This window comes from Podarcis pityusensis (assembly GCF_964106645.2).
Source record: "Podarcis pityusensis genome assembly, chromosome: 5".
In the NCBI taxonomy this organism is placed as follows: Eukaryota; Metazoa; Chordata; class Lepidosauria; order Squamata; family Lacertidae; genus Podarcis; species Podarcis pityusensis.
In genome coordinates this window covers 65,340,357-65,365,087 of record NC_138032.1, presented here as the reverse complement: position 1 = coordinate 65,365,087, position 24,731 = coordinate 65,340,357, and the positions used below count along the sequence as shown (strand labels likewise).

At 44.6% G+C, this 24,731-nt stretch overlaps 1 protein-coding gene across 3 annotated transcripts; it reads left to right on the top strand.

Moving 5' to 3' along the window:
- Positions 1-6,833: 6,833 nt before the first annotated feature.
- On the top strand, positions 6,834-24,731 carry LOC308476743 (lysosomal acid lipase/cholesteryl ester hydrolase-like). 3 transcript variants are annotated; one of them, XM_081004574.1, is made up of 10 exons: positions 6,834-7,091; positions 8,041-8,256; positions 14,142-14,259; positions 15,999-16,197; positions 16,353-16,462; positions 17,649-17,785; positions 18,901-19,041; positions 20,514-20,585; positions 23,144-23,215; positions 24,188-24,731. In XM_081004574.1, exons 2-10 carry the CDS (start codon positions 8,050-8,052, stop codon positions 24,419-24,421), a joined length of 1,290 nt encoding a protein of 429 aa, XP_080860700.1. In that variant the 5' UTR covers positions 6,834-7,091; positions 8,041-8,049; the 3' UTR covers positions 24,422-24,731. The 3 variants fall into 3 exon arrangements, with proteins under 3 accessions (XP_080860700.1, XP_080860702.1, XP_080860701.1); XM_081004576.1 differs by having other exon boundaries at positions 6,835-7,091; positions 8,130-8,256; XM_081004575.1 differs by having other exon boundaries at positions 6,835-7,091; positions 8,115-8,256.

Genomic DNA, 24,731 nt, shown 5'->3' with positions numbered 1-24,731 from the left:
CTGGCCATTGTGTACAAGGATCTGCCAATAAAAATCAAAGGATATTAAATAAATTCCTGACAGATGCACCCTGCTTTCCCCTGTCTTCTTTAACTCATGCTTCTCCACATCCCTGGCACTAGTCTAGTTTATTTATCTACCCAGTCCAACTTGAAAAGGAAGATATCACTTCAGAAATCCAGATAAGATGTGTTACAATATAAATCTTTCAAGGAGGGACTAAAATCCCACTCACATCTTCCCTCTTGCAGAATGAACTTATCATCCACAAAGGCTACAGAAGGTGACAGAAGATGGCTATATTCTGAGCATAAACAGAATACCATTTGGCATTGAGAGTCAGCGGAATTCAGGTATGATTAATTTGTATGCTGTGAAATATGAGAAACGTCAGTTGTAATGTAAAAAGTGAATTCAATGCACCTTCTTCAGCCACATTGCAAGTCTGCAGTCACAACTGAATTGATGGACAAGCATGCTAACAAATCTAATGCTGGTTGAAAGCAAACACCTTTGGCACTTTCTAGGGCAATGCCAACACTTGACACTCTTGGGCAATTACTAGGTAAGACCTTCCCATGCTTACACCTGACCTGATCAATATTGATTTGATCCACCCTTAAAATTTCCCACAGTAATCCAAATACATTGTTACCACCAAGGATGCAAATCTCTATAGCAATCTTCCTACTAAATTCCTGACCCCCTCCTTAATCTTGATGAGAAGCAAGAGTTATACTAGCAACTTTGATATAAGTGGGTGCTTGATGCGAGCAAGGTTTGATCAGGTTGGAAACACCAGCCTATTTAAAATTGATTCTTCCTCCATTCTGCTGCAAGGCATTCCAGAAAATGTAAATAGCCACCCACTGCTGCTCACCCCTCCAATCTAGCAGGGTGTGTAACAAAGGATGCTCCAATTCCTTTCCACCCACTCCCTTCTCTCTCCCACTCTTATTTCCGCCTTCTCACCCCCTCTCTCAATCACTAATAAAAGCTAACATGACATTTGCTTGAGACATCCAGCTGTGTGGTGCATTGTTAAGCTTTCCCAAGGAGAAAACAGAGAAGGGAGTTGATGGGAAAGTGCAAGACTTGATGGCCTTCAACCAGGATTTCATTGGTTGGCATCCAATGAGGCAGATTTCATAATGACATTTGATGCTTGAAGGGGGTGTTTTAAGGATGTGTTAGTGATGAAACCCACATTTTATTACATTAATTTGAATACTGTTACACACCCATGTTGTGGTAGGAGGGAGTGGAGTTATTACATATATTTTGAAATAAAATTCTCAAAATCTGAAGGATTTTTGTTGAGATCCCCCGTCTGTAGAGTACACCAGCAGTGGTGTAGAAACGGGGTAGATTAAAACCACCCTCCCAAGAATGGTGTTGCTGTAATTGCTGAGTTAAACCAGGAACAAAGCATTGGTGAAATCCACTTTGGCTTGGTGATGGCAGTATCCCAGCAACTGCATGTGCACCTACAGGCTGCCACCAACCCACATTTCCCCACGCTTGCTGCCTCCTTAGCTCGCTCCATTCCCACTGCAGTGCTACTGCTTCAAAGGGATGGGTGCTACTTCACCCCTTCATTATGCTTCTCCTAGACTACAAATAGTTCTAGCTGTAGCATATTATTACAACATGTTATGCTTAATGCTTAATGCTTAATGACTAAGAAAAGCATTCTGTTCGTTCTCTAGTTTTGAAACCTGTGGTGTTTTGCCCGCGTGTTTTGTTGGGAGATGGAAGCAACTGGGTCACTCATTTTGCCCACAACAGTCTGGGCTTCATCATCGTGGATGCTAGCTATGATGCTTGGATTGGAAACAGCAGAGGAAGCACACGGTCCACAAGGCACCAAAATCTGACTGTCAGACAAAAAAAAATGGGGGCTTGTGTGTGTGTGTGTGTGTGTGTGTTTGTGTGCGTGCGCGCGTGTGTGTGTTTAAAGCCTATTTACCCAATTTTTCAGATAGAAAGGTTCTCAGAGTAGCTTATAGGTCAATTAAAAAAATAATCCAGCCAGTCTATGACATCTGTCAAAATATCACCAGCGCCACAATTTGTGGGGGAAGGAAGTACACCCTTTATCTGTATAGGCTGAAGCTGACTATTACTTAATATTTTTATTTATTAGTTTTATATACCACCCTTCATCATAATCTTACAGAGGTTCGCTATGTTTTCCCAGGAAGAAAGACCTGTTAAACTTCTTCCAAGTTGATAGTTAAAAGATTTCACATCTGATGGAAAGCGGTAATGCTACCAAATCTTGTTAATTACGTAATTCAGAATGCGAATTTGGTACTTCTGTGTTTGTTTGTTTTTAAATAATATTTATTATTTTTCCAAAAACTTAAACACTAAAAAGAAAAAAACAATACAATACAACACATCAAATTAACAAAACAAGACAAAGACAATAAAATAAATCAAACAATTTCATTATCCCATCTTTCATTCACTTATTTCCACGACCTCCTCACACCTCCCTTTTTGTATTCCACTTCTGTTAATTATTTCAGCAATTCCTTTCCATCTTCCTTGTTTTCTATCCTATAATTATCTTAACTCATTCTAACCTTATTTTTTCCTTTAATGCTCTATTAACCTATCTGTACTTAATTCCTTATAATATTTCTACTAAAGCCATATAACTTCATTTCAACATTTTTCTAACATTCATTAATTTTACAATATTTCTGTAGATAGTCTTCAAACTTTTTCCAATCTTCTTCCACCGACTCTTCTCCCTGGTCTCGGATTCTGCCAGTCATTTCCGCTAGTTCCATGTAGTCCATCAACTTCATCTGCCATTCTTCCCGGGTGGGCAAATCTTGTGTCTTCCAATACTTCGCGATGAGGAAAAGACCTGCTCTCAGACCCGACAGCCAAACCAAGAACCTTGTTTCTACCCAATTCATTCCGGGGTGGTCTCATCTGGATTTTGTCTGGGGCTTGGATGCATGTCAATGGATGTATAATGAAATCTCTGATCTGATGAAGCAACATGCTTAACCCAGTGCCCAAATGTGTCAGCACTGACTCAATTTATTTTTGAGTCATCGCAAACAAATCTGCTACCAGGTGTCCTCAATTCCTCCGCAGAATTAATTATTATTGAATAATGAGCATGAATCTAAAGCCACATCCTTTACAGAACAAATCTCTTAGCGTTCTGAAAAGTCCACACTGATTTGCGTCACTTCTGTGAAGGTTCTTGTCGAGCCTGGCGGATCTCAAGCCTGCTAGTGAGGGGTGGGGGGTGGGGATGGGGATGGGAGAACGGGTCAATTCTAGGAAGTACAGAAAGGGATCTCCGAAGCCTCTCGACTGCTGTATGTGCTGTAGAGAGAAAAGAGGGGCAGATGGGGCTCACCAGCCTGAGCCCCATCTGCCCCCCATCCAGGAGAAGGAAAACTCTGGTCCTAAAGCTCTGCTGCCTTGCAAGATTTCTTTGGGAGAAGAAAAGGCTAAGGAGCAAACCCTATATGAAATATACTCAGAGTCGCAAAGTGATTTCATGCTCTTTATTCAGCTCATAGTGGTGAGGAGGAATGAATAAAAGTCCCCTCACAGTATCTGCTTTATATACATTATTTACACAATGGGCTGCACATGATTGGCTAATTCTGGAATTCTACTGTAAGCCAATCAGGTTGTGGATTCACTTCTATCTGGAGCAGGATTGGGTGGTTCCTGCCAACCAATCATACTGCTGCATTGTTCTAGGACCAATCAGACTGCTGCATTCTGAATCCTATTGTTCTAGGACCAATCAGACTGCTGCCTTTTGGATCCTATTGTTCTAGGACCAATCAGACTGCTACAGTTTGGATCCTATTCAACTCAGTACATAACACCCCTCCCCTCTAAGTTCCAGTCCTGCCCGGGAGGTCGCATTCATAGTCCTCAAGGTATGCCGGCGGCCTACGTGTGCGTTGTGGCCTGGGGTGTTCCCTGGTCCGGGCTCCGGGTTCTGGCTCGTGTTCCAAGGATGCTGGCTGTGATGCGGCTGTTTGGTCTGGTGCAACCGGCTCGCTCAGTCGTGGTTCTGGTTCCGGTGTCCTTTCGGCCTCACGGGTCCTCTCTGTATTTACTGATTCTGCCTCTCCTGCTGGCCCCTCCTGCTCTATGGGCCTCACTGCCCCGCTGTTCCCTTGGGACTCCTCTGACCTGTCCTCCTCCTGGTTTTCTCCCGGGAATCGTCGCCGTATCTGGTCGCAGTGGCGGCGCCAGCATTGCCCCCCATCCGTTAGCACCTCGTACGACACGGGGCCAGTGACCCTGGTGATTGTGGCGGGTACCCATGCTGGGCCTGCCCCAAAATTCTTTGCGTACACTGGGTCCTGGGCCTCGAAGGTCCGGGGGTTCCTGCCTTCCCCCACCACTACCTCATCCTGAGCTCTATCGGGGTGAAGGCGGTCCAATCTGATTGCAAGGCGCCGACCCATTAGTAGTTCAGCGGGGCTCCGGCCAGTCGTTGAGCTGGGGGTGCTGTGCTGTGCTAGAAGGAATGTGGCAAGGCGGTACTCCCAGTCCCCTTGCGTCATGCGGCGAAGGGTGTCCTTGGTGGTCCGCACCATGCGTTCTGCTTGGCCATTGGTGGCAGGGTGGAACGGCGCCGAACGGATGTGGCGGATGGCGTTCTGCGCTGTGAAGGTTTGGAATTCTCCTGACGTAAATGCAGTCCCGTTGTCTGAGACGAGAGTGTCAGGGAGCCCGTGGGTTGCAAACAGCCTGCGTAGTACCCGGATGGCTGCGGACGTGGAAGTGGACGGTACCAGTGCGACTTCCAGCCATTTGGTGTAGGAGTCCACCACTATGAAGAATGTTTTCCCCTGAAAGGGGCCAGCGAAATCCACATGCAGGCGTGACCATGGTGCTCGGGCGGACTCCCAGGACTGGACTGGGGCCCTTGGGGGATCTGGGCGGGATTCTTGGCAGGCCTGGCAGTGTTTGACCCAGGCCTCTATCTCCCCATCGATCCCCGGCCACCACACATAACTCCTGGCAAGGGCCTTCATTCTTACTACCCCTGGATGTGTCTCGTGTAGGGCTGTGAGGACCCTTTTGCAGAGGGGCTGGGGAACCACGACTCTGCTTCCCCATAACAGGCACCCCTTGTGGGCCGACAGTTCATGTTTGCGGGTTGTGTAGCCGGCGAATTCTGGCCCGGGGCTGCTGCTGGGCCATCCCCTCCACACCCAGTCCAGGACCCGGGAGATGACCCTATCTTTCTTGGAATGGTGTGCAACTTCTTGTGCCTGAATGGGGCGGTCGGGAAGCAGCTCCAGGCTCATAACCTCTTGTGCAGGTGCTGGGTCAGGGCCTGTTTCCGGTAGTGGTAGCCTGCTGAGGGCGTCCGCATGGCCCATCGCCTTCCCAGGTCGGTGAATCAGTGCATACTGGTAGCTGGCAAGGAAAATTGACCACCTGAGGACGCGAGGAGACAGCACTTGGGGGGTCTGCTTTTCGGGGGCAAACAAGCCAAGCAACGGCTTGTGGTCAGTCACCACGGTGAAGGGCCGCCCGTACAAGAAATCATGGAATTTTTTTACTCCCTTTACGATTGCCAGACCCTCCTTGTCGATTTGCGAGTAGTTCCGCTCGGTTGTGTTGAGTGTCTGGGAAAAGTACGCCACCGGTACCTCTCTTCCATCCGGGAGTTGGTGCCCCAGGACAGCTCCAATGCCATAGGGTGAGGCGTCGCATGCTAGCACCACCGGCAGCCTCTCGTCGAAGTGTGCCAAGACCGAGTTTGAGACAAGCAAGTCCTTGACTGCCTGGAATGCGGCCTCCTGGCGCTGGACTGGAACTTAGAGGGGACTTAGAGCTGGACTGGAACTCACAGTATCTGCTTTATATACATTATTTACACAATGGGCTGCACATGATTGGCTAATTCTGGAATTCTACTGTAAGCCAATCAGGTTGTGGATTCACTTCTATCTGGAGCAGGATTGGGTGGTTCCTGCCAACCAATCATACTGCTGCATTGTTCTAGGACCAATCAGACTGCTGCATTCTGAATCCTATTGTTCTAGGACCAATCAGACTGCTGCCTTTTGGATCCTATTGTTCTAGGACCAATCAGACTGCTACAGTTTGGATCCTATTCAACTCAGTACATAACACTATACAAGAGTGGAGTCCCTATTGGACGGCACCTTCTACGCTTCCATCTGGCAACACCTGCAGCCAAGTTGGTGTCTAATGGGTTGCTCTGCTTTCCTTTGGACCACATCCGTGAGAGACTGAGAGTTGGGTCTTGTGGTCTGGGCAGCCCAGGACCTCCACACACTCTCTCCAGGCCTGCGCCTTACTTCGGTGCTGCTAACGCAGTGGCTTGACTTCAGCCCCCGAGGCGCACTTCAGCCTCCGAGGCAGATGGATGCCAACACAAAGCGAAAGAGATAGTTTACGTCATTCAACAGTTTCATGTGATATTAGCATCGTGAGCTGCAAAGGGGAGAGGCAGCCTTTCCATTTGCTTCGCTTTGTCCTGCTTGCCGGCTGCGATCAAACGCATGTTGTATTTTTAGACGGACATCATGAAATCCACTTAAGGCTCTCTCAGCCATGTATCGACATTCGCACGCAGTCTCTGTGGGCTGTACCGAACTCTTTACAAACAGTAATGAAGGAGGTAATAATGAGTCGCTAGCTGGGATTTGAAGAACTGCTTTTGGTCTCTTCAAAAGGCTGCGATGATAGCGGGGGTGGCGTGGCCCCGCCCGCAATTTCGTGGTGGCGTCACAGCGGGCTCCTTCAACTGAGCCGGGCTCCGCGCCAGAATCTGGGAGACAGGAGAGTGGGCGGCGACACTGCCCGGCGTAAGAGAGCAACCCTCCGATGTACCTTCTGGAGGACTGCTATTCATCCAGAACTTTTAGCACACTCCCGTTTTATAAACGCTTCTGCGAAGCTCAGTCGGGTCTCTGCACTTCCTTTGAGAGAGGACGACAAACTCGCCTAATAACTTAAGCTGTCCAAATAACGTTAGCAATTGCACTTTAGGAACTCTAGCCCAAAATAAAAAATTGCAACTGTAACTAAGAAGGGTGAGAATCCTGCTTTAGGTGAGTAGTCTGTTTGTATATATATATACTTCCTTCCATTGGGGGGGGGGGGATGTTAACTCCGGGAAATATAGTTCTAGGCTTGGAGAAAGGAAGCTACTCTGATCAACAAAAATAATAGTTCAGGCTTTTGAAATATTTTAGATGATGAGGCAGTGCTCTGGGAATGGTGAACAGAAGACTTCTCCCCCAATGGGGAGTGTATTTTACAGAACCACTGTATGCATACAATGCATGAAGATCATTGGGAAGTTTTGTTAGTGGAACCACACAGGTCTTGAAAACAGAGACTTGTAGTGCTACATTCCTGAAATTCCAGGGGACTTAGGAATCACTGGATCTCCCTCCCCAAGAGCAGAGAGAGATAGAGATAGTTGATCTAGAAGAGCGAGATCAGATGCTGTAGCTCCCCTACACACCACCACAGAAACTTCCATGGCCCTTGTACTACAAATTTTGGAGCTGTAGTATCAGAAGGACCTTAAAAGAAGAGGGAGCTGGTGCCTGGTGAGAGATTTGCAACATGCTGAGGGCAAACCAGAGGAAGACTTGGATCTGAAGGATCCAAAACTTTACCAGTCCCTCAACACATCCCCCTAACCACAGATAAAGCTACCAGGAACTGGTGTGGTTTTCCCCATTGTTCCCAAATTTGAGCAAGGAAAGAAAATGCTGGGAAACAACATAAGAGTCCAACTGATATTTATTTTTTAATTATTTCAGCATGAATCTCAGAGAGAAAAAAATGTTTTAAATGATGCTCTGATCACATGTTATCCAAGGTCATAGTTTTCCTATCTGTTTTACATCCCCACTCCCATTCCCAACACATTCTTACATCTCCTCCTTTATGTCAAAAAGGATCCACCAGGGAATTACATTGGTTTCAGAATTTTCTTTCATGTTAACCAAAAGTTTTGGACACATCATTCCTGCTTTAAATCTGCAGGAACCACATATGATACTACTACTACAACTACTACTACTACTACTACTACTGTTGTTGTTATTGTTATGCAACAGCATTGTTCCATACAGGTTGAAGATGTGGGGCTTTATTATAGTAGCATGTTTGTGCCAAGGAATTTACAGTTCAGAAGAATTCAAAGCTTCAGAAAAACGTGTGACTGCAGATACAGTGGATCCTGAGTGTTTTATGAATGTTGTAAGTAAGACATACTTTTGACTGCTATTTCTTTGTCATTAAACTTTGGCTTGTGCCAAAGTACTAGGGGCTATTTCAGATACTACTAGTAAGTATCTATGGGTAGTAATAAACAGGGAAGGGTGATGCCATCAGGCACATTTGCCCAGGCTTGTTTATGCACTACCTTTGTAGGTCAGTCTGTAAACAAGCCTGGGCAAATGTGCCTGATGGCATCACCCTTCCCTACAGACTGACCTACAAAGGTAGTGCATAGAAATTAGGGGATTAACCTAGGTAGGTTCTGAGGAAAGGCTTAGTAACAGAGGAGACATCATCCAGGGCTTTGGGGACGCAGGTCCAGGGGTACTGGGCATCAAATAAGGGATGGCTCAGTCAGTAGATCATGAGACTCTCCAAGAGTAGTGTGAGAAATACAGCTGCATGTGTAAAGGAACTCTGACCAAAAAGCAGGAAGGCAATACCTGCTTTTACCCTGAAGCAACAGAAACCCCCTTCAGGCCTGTGCTCCAAATCCAGACTTGAATCATCAGGAGCATAGGTACCTGGTTGGAACACCATCTTTCTGTCTAAAACTCAGCTCTTAAATACACTTTGTTCTCACCAAATCCATGTCAAAGGAGAGGTTTTTGGATAGGAGATGATTCTGTGCTGGGAAAATACACATACTGAGATTTTGGGGGAAATGACTAGTTCTGTCTTAAGCAGTAGGATTTTCTGCCAAGCAACAAGGAAATTTGTCAAGGATTTAAGATAATGCCTCTGTTGGGTACATAATGCCCCTTAGGGAGCTGCCAAAATTATGTAAACAGTGCCTGGATTGCTGCAGTATAGACTTATGTCCAAGTTTTTAAAATGGGGGTGGGGAGAGTAGCCCAGGTTGCCTTTTTGGTTGCCAAATCCTCAGCTGGTCTGCCACACATGCACACAATCTACTACAGTAATCTCAAAATCCTTTTTCCTCCTGCTTCTGTACAGTAACTCCCCACAGTCCCATCACAGCTTCCAGAATCTCTAGCAGCACAGCAATGGATCATTAGAAGTTACAGTTGAACTTCTGGCACAAAACTGCTATTCTCATATTTTTCCAATGAAAAGGAAACCTTGGTTTTTTGTTTTTTTGTTTTTGTAAATTTGTCAACCATCCTTTGGTAAATTACTCAGCTCCCAGCCACTTAGTTATATTTGCTTGGTTGCCTATTTGCTTTTCAGTTAAACCCATGGAAAAAAAATGTTTAACATGCATACTCAGAAATCTTCAGCTCAGATGACCTGCTGTCAGAGAGTGAGTGGAACCTGAAATGTTCCTGGATGCTGTGGGATACTTTCCAGGGAAAAAGCTGGGGATCTAGCTTTGAAGCCCTGATCTTCCTATGGAACCAGGAGATAAAACAGGCAGTTGACAGGTTAGGCTCCTGAGTGTCCTCTCCAGCAGTTTAGAGTTCGAGCCGCTCCTTAGTACGCCGAGGAGCTCCAAGCTATGAAACTAGCCAGACAGAGACTAAAGTAGCACAATTCTTGCTCTGCTGCCAAAAAGAACACATAATCCTGCCTACTGTGTGGCAATACAGGCAGCGAAAATGCTCATTTTGCACCCTCGTATTGGAGTTATTTTGTATGATCTGGGGCTTACTGAGACCCAGTGTGAGGGAGGGACCTCTGGAGCCCTCAAAGACCCACTGTGATCAACTGGCTTATGCACTTTGAGCATCAGGTTTCTCAACTCCAGAGTAATGTTGACTCGGCACTTGTTGCAACTCCTGTTTTGTGGGATCAATTTCACCTGATGCAGGTGAAATTATTCTTAGATCTCAGTTGCATCCAACCACATGCTCCCTTGCCCCCTGTCCCTCCTAAATCTAGCAGAGGGGGACTGATTGGTTGGTTGGGTCGAGAGTGTGGTTAATGCTTCACAGCATGAGAGGGAGGTCCTTGCTGCATTGAAAGAGGTAGTAGTGTGACTTCTCCTAAGGAGAAATGGTCTAGATGCTTTGGATTAGAACAGCTACCAGTCAGTGGTCAATATCCCCTTTTGGGGAAAAGTGGTGGAGCAACTGAAGACATTCTTGGAGGACACAGGTGAGTTCAGGACTGGCCTTGGTCACCCTGATGGATGACCTTTGCAGAGAGTGGGATGGAGGAAAGTGACCTTGCTCCTTTTTGATCTCATGTTGGCACTTGATACCATTGATTATGGTATCCTCGTGGACCAGCTCCAAGGAATAATAATAATAATAATAAATTTTATTTATATCCCGCCCTCCCCAGCCGAAGCCAGGCTCAGGGCGGCTAACAACAATCAAATAATCGAACAATCAAATAATCCAACATTCTAAAAACATTTCATTATAAAAATTAATTAAAATCAAATTGATGGCAACCGTTAAGCAAAATTCTGTGCAGGTTGCCAGAGGAGGGAGTCAGGTTGTGCCCTCACCAAAGGCCTGGTGGAACAACTCTGTCTTGCAGGCCCTGCAGAAAGATGTCAGGTCCCGCAGGGCCCTAGTCTCTTGTGACAGAGCGTTCCACCAGATTGGAGCCGCAGCCAAGAAAGCCCTGGCTCTAGTTGAGGCCAGCCTAACCTCTCTGTGGCCTGGGACCTTCAATATGTTTTTATTTGCAGACTGTAGGTTCCTCTGTGGGGCATACCAGGAGAGGCGGTCCCGTAGGTACGAGGGTCCTAGGCTGTATAGGGCTTTAAAGGTTAAAACCAGCACCTTAAACCTGATCCTGTACTCCACCAGGAGCCAGTGCAGCTGGTATAGTACCGGATGAATGTGATCTCGCAGCGAAGACCCCATAAGGAGTCTCGCTGCGGCATTCTGCACCCGCTGGAGTTTCTGGGTCAGTCTCAAGGGCACTCAAATTTGGGGCACTGCATTACAGTGGTTCCAATCCTAGCTTCATGACCAAGTCCAGACAGTAGCATTGGGAGAGGGCCTTTCAGCCCGCTGGTGGCTATCTACATGAAGCCATTGGTAGAGGTGAAATGGATGAGAAAAAAACAAGCTGAACTTGAATCCTGGCTAGAAGGAGGCACCATGGGTAAGAAGCTCCCATGTCTGAAAATTTAACCAGTTGCCTACTGTGAATGAGGCTGCACTCACCCTGAAGGAGCGGGTTCACTGTTTGGGGATGCTTCTGGATCCAGCTCTGTCACTGGAGGCTCAAGTAGCCTCAGTGGCTAGAACTGCTTTTCACCAACTGCAACTGTTTTGACAGCTGTGGCCATTCCTGGGCTGGGAAAGCCTTGCCACAGTGGTTCATACAATGGTTACTTCAATACTGGATTACTGCAATGCATGCTAAGTGGGGCTTGCCTTGCGCTTGACCTAGAAGCTGCAACACGATTGCTGGCAGGAGTGAGGCTATATCAGCATATAACACCTGTGCTCAGAAATCTGCACTGGTCACCAATTTGCTACTGGGCCAAGTTCAAGGTGTTACAATTAGTATATAAAGCCCAACAGAACTTGGGAACAGTTTACCTACTAGATGTGCCCACTCAATCACTTTGATTGGTGGAATCGGCAGTACTACAGTTGCCACATGATTTTCAGAGTGAATCACCCTATGCTAAAAGTAAGAAATCACCAGCTGTTTAGTGGTATTCAATTCCAGAAGCTTCAAAAATAATGTACTGCAGGCGCACTTTCAGAAAGGACTGGTAATTGAGGAACAAAGAATTATCAACTTGAATGAAATCCCGATAAGATTCTTTTTAAAAAAGGAGTGAACACAAATTCTTGACAGAAGCTCTTTCATTCCGGTGGGAACATCCAGAGGGAATTCTCTTTACAAGGGAAAGAAACAACAATGTGTGGAAGTAATGAAAGCCGCATCATTTGTGAGAAAATATAAAAAAGACTTTGGAGAACTAGTAGAATGTCAACTTTTAAACCTCCCCCCCCCCTAAATCTTCTCTTTTCCTTTCCTTCCTTTCTTCCCTCCTCCTCCTCTCCTTCTTGCTCCTCTCCATCTCTAACTATCTACTTCTTCACCTTCCTCTCTTTCTTCTACTTCGAAGAGGGTCTGGGACACAAATCAGGCAGTCCTAAGCAGCTACCTAATAAAGCAAAATGCATATTTGAAAAATTCAAATGAAATTAAAAAACTGGAAAAAGTAAATGAGTTAGTAAGGAAAGAAAAAGATTTATTACAAAAACCTAGAAATAAAGAAATATTGTGTTGTTGTTGTTGTTTAGTTGTTTAGTCGTGTCCGACTCTTCGTGACCCCATGGACCAGAGCACGCCAGGCACTCCTGTTTTCCACTGCCTCCCGCAGTTTAGTCAAACTCATGCTGGTAGCTTCGAGAACACTGTCCAACCATCTCGTCCTCTGTCTTCCCCTTCTCCTTGTGCCCTCAATCTTTCCCAACATCAGGGTCTTTTCCAGGGAGTCTTCTCTTCTCATGAGGTGGCCATAGTATTGGAGTCTCAGCTTCAGGATCTGTCCTTCCAGTGAGCACTCAGGGCTGATTTCCTTCAGAATGGATAGGTTTGATCTTCTTACAGTCCATGGGACTCTCAAGAGTCTCCTCTAGCACCATAATTCAAAAAAAGAAATATTACAAGAAATTAAATTACTACAAACACAATATTCTATTGTGTTTGTCGTAATTTAATCACTTGTAACATTATATTACAAGAAATTAAATAGAGAGGAAAATAAAAGGATTGAGGCAAAAGAATTTTGAATTTGAAAATAAATCACTTCCAGCTCTAAGATTCTATGAGGATGAGCAACAGGATCTTTAGTTCTTCATTGGCAAAGCACTTGGTTACCTCAGCTACTAACATTCAAATAAATACAAAAACACTCCCTGCTACACAGCTGTCATGACACCTACTACTGCATGCTTCCTTCCCGCCTTTCCTGCTATAGCTTGCTCAATCACCTCCTCAATAGCAGCTCTTGCTGTTTCCAGTCCTTCAGCACCTTCCTTGAGGATGGAGACAGCAGAGGAGAGAACCTAGAGAAGGCTTCCTCAACCTCGGCCCTCCAGATGTTTTTGGCCTACAACTCCCATGATCCCTAGCTAGCAGGACCAGTGGTCAGGGATGCTGGGAACTGTAGTCTCAAAACATCTGGACGGCCGAGGTTGAGGAAGCCTGACCTAGAGGTTTCCAAAGCCATGACTCTCAGTATCTACAGGATCTGAGGCCTCCTGCAGTGCTTTCTCCTCCTTCTCCTTGTCTCCCCTGTCTCTGGCTGCCAGGTCTCTTCCTTCTGACTCCCCTCTTCCTCCACCACAAGGGGCACAGCACCTCACAAGTCACTGGCCCCTTCTTTTGGATCCTCCTTCTCCTCCCCAATTGCTTCCTCTGCCCACATGTCCCCCAACACCTTGGGCTCCTGCCTGTTCCTGTTCCTGCTGGTGAGTTAAGTGGGGATGGCAGTGGATCCCTGGAGGATGAATTTGACTATTAATTTGATGAACTATTAATGTTTTATTACGTTTTTATATAGGTTGGAAGCTTCCCAGAGTGACTGGGGCAACCCAGTCAGATGGGTGTGATATAAATATAAATATAAATATAAATATAAATATAAATATAAATATAAATATAAATATAAATATAAATATAAATAGGATATCTATTTTAATTGGAGAAATGTGGGAGCGTATGTCATGGTTGAGGCTAAAACTTCCCTTGATGCTTTGCCGGCCAGGGCTCCCTCTAGCTCATGGCAGAGCTCCTTGTAGCTGCTTTCTATCTGCTTGGGTGAAGCTGGAAACTCAGCTGTGGTGAATTTCCCTACTGATGGTGCACCTACTTGCTAACAGAGACAGGTGGGCAGAAGGAAGGATGGACGGATGGATGGACAGCACTTAATTACAAACGAGATGCCTTCAAGCAAACCCATTCTGTTTTCTCCCCAGAGTGAGATTATCCATTATCATGGATACCCAAGTGAGGAACACCATGTTGAGACAGAAGACGGATATATACTTACAATCAACAGAATACCTTGTGGAAGATACTGTGATGCAGACAAAGGTAATGCCATGGGAAAGGGTAACACCATAACACTGACAAGCCCTACCCCATCCCACCCTCAGTTTTGCAATTTTTGGCCATAATCCTAATCCCAACTAATTAAGCACTGTTTAATTAAATAGGAATTAAGTGTTGAGTCCATTAATTAGTCCCTTCATTGATTATCTGGTAAGTGAAGGTTTGCAGCTCAATGCTAGAGTAATGTTGACATTTGCAAACAAGTTAATAATGGACATTGGTATGCAAGGGCAACACAGGAAAAATGCATTGTCGTGCCATATGTGAAGCAAAGCCTCTTGAACATTGTGATCTACACATTTCAAATGAAGTGTCTTGGGCAGAACAAGTAAAGATGTGAATTGGACTAACTTCTATTGACAGTTAATTGGATGATCCAGATCCATTTCAATCTGGTTTCAGGCCTGGTTATGGGACAAAAACAGCTTTGGTCATCTTAGTGGATGACTTACACCAGGAACTGGACAAAAGTAGTGTGTCCCTGTTGGTTCTGCTGGACCTCTCAGTGCCTTTCAGTCCCATTGACCATGATATCCTTCTGGGTTGCTTTGCAAGGATGAGATTGGGAGGCAATGTTTTACAATGGCTCTGTTCCTTCCTGAAGGGGCAAACCCAAGAGATGGTGCTGGGGATTCCTGTTTGACACGATGGCCATTGGCCTTCAGTGTCCCTCAGGGTTTTCTTCTGTCCCCCATGCTATTGAAACATTTACATGAAACTGCCAGGAGAGGGTGTCCGGCATTTGGGCGCTCAGTGTTACCAGTATGCTGATGACACCCAGCTCTATTTTGACTTTCCACCTAAATCCAAGGAAGCAATCTTGGTTCTAAACCAGTGTCTGTCATCAGTAATAGATGAGGGTGAACAAACTGAAACTTAATCCAGACAAAACAGGGGTACTTTTAGTCAGTCAGAAGGCAGAACAGGGAATAGGGATTCAACCTGTGAAGACACAGATTCGCAATTCGGGAATGCTCCTGGAAGCATGGATGCTCAGGTCTCTGTGGTGGCCAGGAGTGCATTTGCACAGTTAAAGCTAGTGCGCCAAGTGTGCCCATTCCTTGAGATGTCTGATTTGGCCTCAGTGACACACGCTAGCAGAAGGACAGCAATGCAATGTACTGTATATGACCTATAAAGCCCTACACAGCTTAGATCCAAGCTATCTGAAAAAAATGGTATTCCCTCATATTAACATGCCCAGGTTTTGAAATTTTTTGGAGGGGACTTTCTCTCCATCCCACCACCCTGACAGGCATGTTTGGTGGTGACCTGGGAGAGGGCCTTCTTGGTGACTGCTCCCAGACTCGAAACTCCCTAGGGAAGCTAGACTGGCTCCATCCTTGCTGTCCTTCTGCCAGCCGGTGAAGTTAATCTTGTTCCAACAGGCAATTGGGAATTGGCTGCTTTTAATGAAAGGGCTGGTGCCGTGCCATTTTTCTTGTAATGGCTGATATGTTTTAAACAGATTTTATATATTTATATAGTTTATAATTCTATCAATATTTAATTGTATAGTAATGGTTGATTTTTCTATGTTTTAAGCAGTTCTTGGTTTTATCTGTAAGTTGCCTTGAGACCCATCATGGGAAAAGGTGGGGTATAAATAAATAAGTTAATAAGAAGAATACATCAAATTGTTTCCTTCCCACACTGAAAATTGGAGTCCCTTATATAGAATATAACGGGCCATTAACAAAGCATCTCTTACTATTTTACAGGTCCACGGCCCAGTGTGTTTTTGCAACATGCTTTGCTTGGAGATGCTACCCACTGGATTTCGAACTTGCCCAGCAACAGTTTGGGTTTCATATTGGCAGACACTGGGTATGATGTTTGGCTTGGAAACAGCAGAGGAAATCCTTGGTCTTCAAATCATAAAAAAATGAGAAGAAACAAAAAGAAATTCTGGGAGTTTAGGTAAGAAAACAAAGATGGTGGATTATGTCATCACATTATCCATGTAGATATTTTTCTTTGGTTTGTGCTAATCCTTGCCTCTTGTTTATCCATTACTAATGCTAATACATCACCAATGCTTGCTCATGCATTATTGTGTGCATTTCTCTCTCTAGTTTTCATGAGATGGGATACTATGACCTTCCAGCTGTTATACACTTCATTCTGAATAAAACCGGGCAGGAACAACTATATTACATAGGCCATTCTCAAGGCTCCACAAGCGGTATGTTACAGAATGCAGGCTGTTTTCACATGAGCATCACAATGGGATGTGGAGATATTGTTCCAATGACACACTGAGAAAAACCAGGTCTAGAAAGAAACAAGGCTGTCAGGGGGAAGCACAGCATACAGCCAGCTTCTGCTATGATTTGGGTGTTTGTTTGTTTTTTGAATTGGGTGCCTTTTTCTGAGGCCAAAAAGGTGCCAGATTCAAAAAGTGCAGTCCTGGGATGGAAGAACCACTGCGCTTGGAAGGAACTCCCAGTTTGTTCTTTGAAGAAACTTGATTTCAAATTGTGGCTGCAAAGAGAGAATCTTCCCCTACAGCCATGGCTTGGTTTAAATGCAGGGCTGTAGAGGAAGAAAGCGAAAATCTGTGCTCCTGATTCTTCCTTTGCAGCTGCAGGTTTCAACTTGGTATCACTGGCATTCAAATGTGCCGTATCGGGGAGTGAGAATGTTGAGTCTCTAACTTGTCAGCAGAATCCACTTTCCCACCCCTGGTTCAGTAGGAAATTGCCTGATACAAACCGTGGATGCACATAGCTCAGTACTGTTCACACCAGGGATGGAGAACTTGTGGCCCTCATAATGTTTGTTGTTACACTGTCACTCCCATTATACTTGACCATTAGTCATCCAGGCTGGGGGTCCAACATGTTCTGGAAGGCAACAGGTTCCCTATCCCTAATCTATACTGGATAGGAGCTTCTCTCCACATTCTTGGACAGGTATCTCACATGGACCAATGTACATCATCCTAGTTAAAAAGGGCAGAGCAGCAAGTGGAACTGAGCTATCCACCCCCTTGCATTCAGCAAGGCTCCCCTTCTTTATTTAAAAGATTTATATTTTGCTTTACAATCAAAATGCTTCCCAAAGTGACTTACAAAAATGAACACAAATAAATCATAATACATTTTAAAAACCAGATTAAAAACAGGCATTGAATTCCATTTTAGACAGTACAAAATATTATGAAAACCAGCATAAACTAACATGACCATTCCAACCCCCCAAGACACCAACTAGCCATTGAAAGGCCCAACAGGAATGGAATATAAAGCTAAAGGCACTCAACACGAAGGAAGACAATTACATTTTTATCAACTGTAAGGGCTGTGAGTATTCTAGAAAGGTGAAGAAATTGACAGCTTGCTGATTTAGGATAAATTTTATTTTCTCAGGTTTCATAGGATTCTCTACTTGGCCAAAACTGGCTGAAAGAATCAAAGTATTTTTTGCTTTGGCACCTATAGCCACAGTGACATTTTCCACAACCCCACTCATAAAACTAGCGGATATTCCTGACATGTTCATGCACGTAAGTCTTTCTGGGCACTATTTATATGAGCACAGATTAGGCACAGAGTTGAGTAAAGATCTATATTCATAGTCCGTGTGTGTGTGTGTGTGTGTGTGTGTGTGTGCGCGCACACACACACACACACACACACACACGTATATGCTAGTGCCATCACCCTGCTCTCATTTGTTTGCCAAACTCAGCGTGCCCCGCTATTCTTCCCTAAGGCCCTAAGAGTGCTGTAACAGTTTCTTATAATTTACTAAGGAGTGTCCCATTAGATCTATGGTGGGGGGAGGCAAAGCAGGAAGTGGCACTGTCAGGTACGGGGGCTCTCTTGGGCCCCTTCAGCACTCTGGCCACTATCCCCAGTCACAGCAGTTATTCTCCTGTCCAACCCAACCTGCCATATTTGCTGGTCCTACTGCAGTCTCATTGACATTTGCAATGAAGAAAAAGGCATGCAGCCCGGTTTGTGTTGCATGTCGGGAGCTCTCCCCTATCCAGTGTGGGCAGGAGAGTTTGCATAGCAAATGCTCTTCCTCCCAAGCACAGTACCACTGAGGGAATTGTGAAGCAGCTCCAGCTGAGGTGTCATCTGGAAGCAGCGGAAATGCCCTGAGAGGAACCTGAGCTGGAGAGCAGGAGGTGCTTGAAGCACATCTGGGCTCTCCTTCGAGGGCTTTGGAGCTGCCTCCCTCCTTCCCTCCCTCCCTCTGCTCATTGGCAGCAGGACTGGACTTGTGGCATCAGGATTTTAAGCAGCCTTCTGTCTATTTGAAAATGATGCTAATAGAAAATAGGAAATGAGCTATACTACATAATGACATAGGAAGCAGGAAAGGCACTTAAGTGCTATGGAATGATGCAGCTTGGCTGGCTCCTCTTCCACATCCTGGCAGTGCCAGTTGCAAAATGGGCATCTACTGGCCACCCAGACTGCTGCTGCTGCTAGCTTAGAGGCAAAGGTAGATCTGCTGAGATTTTGGCGGGCGCAGCAGCCTGAGAAACCACTATAGACTTCCTTCCCTCCTGCCTCCATACACATTCCACAACAGTGGGACTCTGTGGGAATAGGGTGTTGATCTTTATTTGGTTTAGTGGTAGCTAATTTCAAATATATTATTTTTCAGGCAATATTTGGCCAGAAAAATATTTTTGATTACGCTATACGTTGGAAAAAGCCAGTCTCTTGGTTTTGCACTTATCAGCCTAAATATTGTGGCAAAGTTCTTTCCTTTGTGGCTGGATATAACACCCCCAATTTCAACCTGGTAAGTTATATTCTTGTCTTTGTAACACTTAATGGAAATTTTAGGGGAGCTTGTGTTTAAGTAGGTTAGGTATAAGGGAAAGAGACTGATGACCCTGGAAGTCAAGCTGGAACCATGACACATACCAAAAACAACAACAAAAGAGTTGCGGGCAGGGACAGCACCAGATTGCTCTTGGCTCAGTGTTATTGATGGTCCCCAGAACACACACAAAGCAATTTCATAGATTTATGGGAATTAAATTTTAGGTAAATCAAAATGGCAGGTGGCCACTGGGGGCGGGGGCAAAGCTTGGCTCCCATTCAAACGTGGCGCTACCACCCACTAACCACTAAAATGGGTTCGCAGTGAGCTGGGTAGATACCAGACAGACAACACGGACCTGGTTCTGGAGCTTTATGCACAGTCACTATACTGTTGTCATTGCTTATATGTTACACACCCAATCCCCTGAAGTGAGTTGTAGTCCAAATGGCAAGGGCAGGGCAAGACCTTCTGCCCCTGAAGGGTGATTCTTTCTCTTGAAAACTAGCCCTGCAATCCTAGGTGAGTTTATGATGAGCAAACATGCATAGGCTTAAGCTTGGGCACATGTGACTTTGAGGTACTTCCTGTTGTTGGATTAGAAACAACAACAACAACAACAACAACAACAAATAAATAAATAAAAATTTCTACCTCATCCTTCCTCCCTAGAGGGAGCACATCAATGGTAGAACAATAGAATTTAAAATAAATTAAAAGCATATTGTAAATAATTAAAAACATCTATAACATATAGATTGTTCGGGGTTGCTGGAGTTGAGGATATATTATATCTAAGCTTAATGAATGCTTAAGCTTTGTTATGTAAAAGCTTCCAGGTTGAAATTATTGAAATGTGGAAATGGATTACCAGTTCTCTCCTCTGTCTAGGGGTAGCAAAGAATTCCCATTCCACCTTTATGATGAACATTTGTTTCATCACACAAGTTCTCAGGAAGGAACACAGATCTGCATCACTTTCCCTCTAATTCTGTGCACAAAGTATTGTTACGTATTATGTATTCATGGAGAAGTCATGCAAATGCATCTAATCCAGGATGGCAATTTTGTTGACCCCTGTCAATCCAAGAGGCTTCCTGTAGGTACACATGCACTCTAGCGGTATGGATGAGAAGCTGAAATGGATAGGCAGGAAGTCCTAATGGACTGTGAGCTTCCTGCAGCATGTCTGAATCACTAGATTCCAACAAGTCCCCTTTGAATTCTAGTCCTACAGTCAGACTGGGCTGGCAAACCTGTGGTCCTCTAGTTGTTGTTGGACTCTATCTGTACCTCATCTTCAGACATCATGACTGTTGTATATTCATTTCTCTGGGAAAAAGAAAGGTCTTTGCATGCTGTTGAAAAGGGAAAAGTGCAAATATCAGGTGAGGCTTCCAGAACAGAGCATCATAGCAGCATAAGCCATGTAGACTGTTCTATTTCAGAGCCGAATGGACGTGTATGCAAGCCATTCTCCTGCTGGAACATCTATGCAAAATATATTTCATTGGAAACAGGTATATTGAATTTTCAAATATTATGTTTCTTCGATATTTATTAAAATGCCATTGAAGAAATTCATCATAGTGCTGTGTCAATTGATCTGGCAAGACAAGCATTTTGGTTTACCAGACAAAATGATCCCCACTCTCCTCCTCCCCCCAAGCGGTTCCATGGGTCCTCTTGACACACACACACACCCTGAGCCAACTTGAGAGGAAGGGGGAGGCATGCAGGGGGGAAATACCCCTGTTTGGGAGTTTCCTCCCCATGTGTAATTGAAATTTCAGAAAGGTAGTTCCATGCAAGGACTTTCGTGCTAGCCAGCTTTACAATTCCCTTCCCCCCCCCAAAAAAAGATTATATATTTTTTAATGACTGAAGCGCGCGCACGCACACACATACACACACACACGCATACACACAAAACTATGGGGTTGCAGCACTCATCTTGCTTTCAGGCCAAGGGAGCCGGCATTTATCCACAGACAGTTTTCCGAGTCATGTGGTCAGCATGACTAAACTGCTTCTGGCACAACGGGACACCGTGATGGAAGCCAGAGGGCACGGAAAGGCCGTTTAGCTTCCCGCTGCAGCAGTACCCATTTATCTACTTGCACTTTGATGTGCTTTCAAACTGCTAGGTTGGCAGGAGCTGGGACAGAGCAACAGGAGCTCACTCCGTTGTGGAGATTTGAACCACCAACCTTCTGATTGGCAAGCCCAAGGAGGCACAGTGGTTTAGATCACAGTGCCACCTGCACCCCTGTTCTGTTCTGTATATGTATTGGACTGTGTGCAGTTTGCTCACAAGACTTACTCACACATGCACAGTGGTGGAGGAAGGGGGTGCGGGGTGTGTGCACACCACCCTGGGTGTCATTACTGAGGGTGTGTGTGACAAAATGAGGGCTTTTTTGTTTTTAAAAATGGCCTCACGAAACTTTTAAGGAGTGACCATGGTGGCTTAGGTGCCTGCAGGTTCCACGCTGCCTGAAATGGCAGCGTGGGACTTGCTTCTGCCTACCGCCTCTCCCTCAGCTGCCCTACAGCTGAGGGGGAGGCGGTGGAGAGGCTCCATGCGGCGGAGAGGCTCGCCCCGCCCTTATGGGTGGATCGCCCCACCCCCGGCTGCAGGACACACACCCCTCACCAAGCACCCGAGCGGCTAGCTACACCGCTGCACATGCATGCATACAAGATAGAAGTACTAATAAGGAGAAGTACATGAAGCAGAATGCAGCTATAAATAAACCTTACCTTAAAAAGTAGGACCAAAATGAGGGATAGTCGTAAGGGAAGTGTGACACCACTTATGTAACCATAAGGCTAAGACAAACACATCAAACTTCGCATACACACAGACACAGGAATCTGGGATTAATTGGGAATGGGGGAGGAGAGAGAGAAATCAAAGGTTGGACAAAACAGAGGCTGGACCAACTTTTTCTAAGAAACAGTGTGAGCCCTGCAACTGGAGAGTGTTGCTGAGATTCTAGCCCTGCAGCTCTGTGTCAGCCAAGTCCAGATCCCCTCCTCCCACCATGGCATTTTCTTTATCTGATTGTCTTTTGCAACATTTTGGAGAAGGCTGTGTAGGGTCTTATGCATCAAACCAGCACCTTGAACTTAGCCTGGTAGCTAATTTGGCAGGTCAGTTCTTTGAAGTCTGGTTTTCTTATCTAACTTTTCTATTCCATGTTTCGAAACAGTTAACCCAACTCTTCCCCATTCACTTTCTGTATTTCTCCCATCTCACTTTCCCTTGGGCTCTGACTTTCCCACACACAATTAGAGTCTCTTATCTCTGTCATTTTTCAACCCATGCTTTCTACCTGTTTTAAACTGTGCCGAACATCCTATTCCACTTCCCTGCTGCCAATCATTCTAGCTTTTCTGTCACAGCAGGATGTTTATTATTTGTGTCTGCAGATTTTGTAGTTATCTACAGAATGGCTGGAAGCAGCTTCCTCCGATGTTTGGAATCAGGGAAAGGATCATGTGGCACATGAAATCTGACTCTATCTAGTACTTCCCAGAAAATAATGCAATGGGATTCCATCCATGTACTCATGTGGAAATAAAGCAACATTTTAAAGAAGCAGTGTATTAATCCATACAGTGGTACCTCGGGTTAAGAACTTAATTCGTTCTGGAGGTTTGTTCTTAACCTGAAACTGTTCTTAACCTGAAGCACCACTTTAGCTAATGGGGCCTCCTGCTCCCGCTGCGCCGCTGCTGCACGATTTCTGTACTCATCCTGAAGCAAAGTTCTTAACCCAAGGTAATATTTCTGGGTTAGCGGAGTCTGTAACCTGAAGCGTATGTAACCTGAAGCGTACGTAACCTGAGGTACCACTGTAGTTGATTTAAAAAATGTTTTCTGGAACTATTAAATGATTATAGACGGATATTCATAATGAGACCATTATAGCAATCTATCCAAAGAACAGGGATAAATAACAGCAGCCTATCTTACAGGGCTGTTTTGTCAAGATTGCTGAAATCCTACATATGACACTTTTTGCATCTTTGGAAATTATACATTTTACAAAAATGCACAATTTATTTCTAGCTGCGTCTGAGAAAACAATTTGAAGGATATGACCATCGTTCAGAGGAAAAGAATATGGAGAAGTACAATCAGGTAGGGCAGTGTTTGAAATCAGAATAACATCTCTGATAGGTATATTTCACATGGAAACTTTTTTGATACTATTTCCCACTTAATACAGGTTAGAGGGGGACCACATTAGATTTATGTTCAAAGGCATGCCTATGTCAGGGAGCTGAGCTCAGCCCCCATCCTCGCATATTTTTTACTGTTATCTAAAGTCCATTTTATTATCTTGGATGTGTTCAAATTTACACACTATTTTAGCAAACATTCTGTTGTGTGCAATTTGGAGGTATTTTACAGGGTTTTTTGTAGTTTGCTTGCTAGTTGACTGAATGTTTTTAAGTGTAGTTTAAAATAGGTTTCATTTCCCTAGTTTTTACATTACTATACATAATGTGGAATAACGTCTGGCTGGAATTGTAATTTACAAGTGTAATAATTGAGAGGTAGATTATGAAAAACTATATATGTTTTCAGAAATACAGTGTGCTGAGACACAGTTTATATGCCACTGACAAATGGATTTTGGTTGTGAAAATGGTTCAGTTACATATATAATACCCCAGTAATCTTGCCTTTGGATATATTATACTATATTGCACCGGTAGGCAAACTAAGGCCCGGGGGCCAGATCAGGCCCAATCACTTTATCAATCTGGCCCGCGGACAGACCAGGAATCAGCGTGTTTTTACATGAGTAGAATATGTCCTTTTATTTAAAATGCATCTCTTGGTTATTTGTGGGGCATAGGAATTCGCTCATTATTTTCCCCCCAAAATATAGTCCGGCCCCCCCAAAAGGTCTGAGAGACGGTAGACCGGCCCCCTGCTGCAAAAGTTTGCTGACCTCTGCTATATTGCTTCAAGATTCCTGGCCAGAGGGAAGTTATGAGCAACCTGTGTATAGTCCTATTTTGTTTTATAGGTTGCCTTGTTTTTTACATCATCTGCTTGGAAGGAAGTTTTTAGTGGTCATTACTGTTGTTGTTTTATCCTCAGACAACCCCTCCTGTATACAGGATAGAAGATATTCAAATACCGATCGCAATATGGACTGGAGGGCAAGACTTGTTTGCACACCCAAATGATGTAAAACTATTACGCCCACGGATTACTAACCTCATTTATGAAAAGTATATTCCCGAATGGAACCACCTAGATTTTATCTGGGGAATTGATGCAACTGAGCGCATGTATATGGAGATCATAGAGATAATGAAGAATTATCCATAGTGCTTGTCACTGATGTTCGGAAGTCTTAGGGAAGGAGGACATGTACACAGAAATCATGGATAAAGCAATTAGAACTGCTGTAATTGAGTTGACCACTGAGAATATTCATATTCTTGTTCAGGGGATATCCATAATCTTTGATGCAACTGTACATAGAAATAACTGAGATGATGATGAAGAAGAAAAATCTATATACTACACTCAATGCTGCTTTGGAGATGAAGAAATTAATCCCTCTTTCGCAACCTCTTTTCTTTGCAATACCTTTGTAATTTGGCAAGCGTTTAATAAAGGTGTGAGCTGAGAGATA

What these genes read in the sequence shown, in the direction of transcription:
- LOC308476743 (XM_081004574.1), top strand. Translation starts at nt 8,050, where the DNA reads ATGATACTACTACTACAACTACTACTACTACTACTACTACTGTTGTTG. An exon ending in TTCTCAAGGCTCCACAAGCG is followed by an intron (nt 16,463 to 17,648) that starts GTATGTTACAGA and finishes TTATTTTCTCAG; the next exon opens with GTTTCATAGGATTCTCTACT. An exon ending in ACACCCCCAATTTCAACCTG is followed by an intron (nt 19,042 to 20,513) that starts GTAAGTTATATT and finishes GTTCTATTTCAG; the next exon opens with AGCCGAATGGACGTGTATGC.